Raw genomic sequence first — 2,439 nt, 5'->3', positions numbered from 1 at the left:
CACCAGGGAAGCCCGAAAATGATGTTGTTTTGCAGACTTATCATTGTCTTGTCCACCACTAAGAGTTTCTAGAGAATGAGTCCCGTCCCCCACCCCCCCACCGCTTCCTGGTACAGCAGGAAGACACCCTTACAAATGGAGATTTCTCTTTTACCTGTAAATGTCTCTTACAAAAGAGTGACTTCTATTTGGTTTTCAGAGCTCCTCTCATATCTGCTGATTCTTAAAAAATAACCAGGCTAAAATAATCCTTATACCAAAGAGACATATTTTAGGGTGGAAAATTCTGCTCCCTTATAGTGTGCAGCTTAATTTAAAGTGTCATCTAATTTAAAATGTTTATACCCTGGTCTTTGTTCTAATTGATTCAAGGCTTGAGTCATTCAGTGATGCAGGAGGCTGAAGAACACAGGGTCCTTTAACGTTCAGTATCTCTCCTTAGCATACCTGCCCCAAGCAAAATTATACGAAGCGAACATTTCTCTTACTCTGTATCTCTATCTCTCATTTCGCAAACAGAATTTCTGTGGACCTTACTTACTTGTGTTTCAACATTTCCTTCTCCAATCTACTTCCTCTTTTCTCCAACAAAATGCAAGTCTTAAGCCCCACTCTTTTTTTTTTAATTTTAATTTTTGGCCGCGTTGGGTCTTCGTTGCTGTGCGCAGGCTTTCTCTAGTTGTGGTGGCGAGCGGAGGCTACCCTTCATTGCGCTGCGCGGGCTTCTCATTGCGGTGGTTTCTCTTGTTGCAGAGCACGGGCTCTAGGCGCGTGGGCTTCAGTAGTTGCAGCTCACAGGCTCAGTAGTTGTGGCATGCAGGCCCTAGAGGGCACGGGCTTCAGTAGTTGTGGCTCATGGGCTTAGTGGCTCCGCGGCATGTGGGATCTTCCCGGACCAGGAATCGAACCCGTGTGTCCTGCATTGGCAGGCAGATTCTTAACCACCGTGCCCAGGGAAGTCCCTAAGCCCCACTCTTGATGAGAGTTTCATTTTAAAGTCCTCTAGCCCTACCCTATATCTCTGCCAAGTGAAAACGGTTTTTATCAGATAAACTCATTTGTGTTCATATCTTCTACTTAATGTATTATTCATCAGGAAACATACATACTACCGTAACTCATCTAAAATGCAATAGCCTCCTTACAGACATTCTTAAAGAAATCCAGGGAGAGGAGACAATTGATGGGCACTCGTCATGTTTGTTTTGTCAAAGTCAAAATTAAAATACCAAGTCAAAAGATAGAAAGGAAGAAAATCAGTGTTGACTGAGCACCTGCTATGTGCCAGGAACATGATACATATTTTGTACCTTATCAGCTCTGGCCAGCAATCTGGGTGGGTATGGGAACTCAGCATATCCCCACAATCAATGCCTAGGTCACAACTTTTCCCCAGCTTAGCACATAAACAGTTATACTTTCATCATACACACAAGTCTATTACACATATTAGACACACACATATAATACACTTTAAACCTACATACAGCACAAGTCACATTCAAGCATAAGCTATATAACTCACAATTATAACACCCGTGCTAATCACACGACACATAAATAAATTTCACACATTGGAATGATAAAATTTATTTAGGGATGGGAAGATCATTCCACTTGCAAAGTTATAAGGAGAGTCAATATCAGGAAAATTCCTGGGTTAGTCAAAAAGAAATTCCATATGAGCTGAATCTTTTCAAAAATGTAGAAGTAAATCAGGTAAATAAGGACAGAAGGGTATTCCAGGCAAAGAAACAACATAGGCAAAGTTACGATAGTAAGAAACCACGTGAAACATAACTCTCAGTAGTTGGAAAACACTGGCAAATAAATGCAAGGGCTCTTGGTGCAGGGAGGGGCCACCACTTGGGAAGCACTGAATGCTAAAACCTGTGGGTGTGGGTCAACTTTCTAGTTGCTGATATCTTCTAACAACTGCACGTCCTCTATGCCATCAACAAACCCATTCATGCCACAATGGAATTCAACGTAGCTGTAGCTCTTGTAATCTTTGTAGTTGTTTTTGCTATTCTTCCGGTAGCACTTGAGTGTTTTGAAGGGATATGGAGCCCATATATATACACTTCTGTAGTGATCTCTCCAGTTCCTGATGCATATATGCTCAATTTTGTGCCATACGGTATAGACGAAGATGTGATAGTTCTTGTCTTTTGAAACACCTCTTTCCCTCATCAGATCACTGCACTTGTACTTGCTGAATTCCCAGTTTGTGCTAGGGTGGTGCTGTTTCACGAATTCCCTCCAGGAAACGTTCTGGCTGTGTACAAGGAGCCCACATAGAGGGAACAGCAGGGCCAAGAGAGGGCCTAGGACCTTTAGAGAGGATGCCATCTCAGTCACCAGGGCCACCTGTGGGTGTACAGGGAACAGAGAGGAAACACTGCTGAGCTCTACCTTAAAATTCCTCTCTGCCAACAT

The 2,439-nt window shown here is 42.8% G+C and overlaps 1 protein-coding gene across 1 annotated transcript; it reads right to left on the bottom strand.

Annotated features, from left to right (window-relative positions):
- Window positions 1-1,911: 1,911 nt before the first annotated feature.
- Window positions 1,912-2,439, bottom strand: LOC114904705 (epididymal secretory protein E3-beta-like). Its single transcript, XM_029238924.1, has one exon. It carries the CDS (start codon window positions 2,437-2,439, stop codon window positions 1,912-1,914), a length of 528 nt encoding a protein of 175 aa, XP_029094757.1.

The sequence above is a fragment of the Monodon monoceros genome, unplaced genomic scaffold (assembly GCF_005190385.1).
Source record: "Monodon monoceros isolate NGI ecotype Baffin Bay Population unplaced genomic scaffold, NGI_Narwhal_1 Super_Scaffold_21, whole genome shotgun sequence".
Taxonomy (NCBI): Eukaryota; Metazoa; Chordata; class Mammalia; order Artiodactyla; family Monodontidae; genus Monodon; species Monodon monoceros.
The sequence above is the reverse complement of the archived record's forward strand: the minus strand, read 5'-3'. Positions and strand labels throughout refer to the sequence as shown.

Bases quoted from the DNA above. Each gene is read 5' to 3' on its own strand.
- LOC114904705 (XM_029238924.1), bottom strand. From the start codon at position 2,439: ATGTTGGCAGAGAGGAATTTTAAGGTAGAGCTCAGCAGTGTTTCCTCT.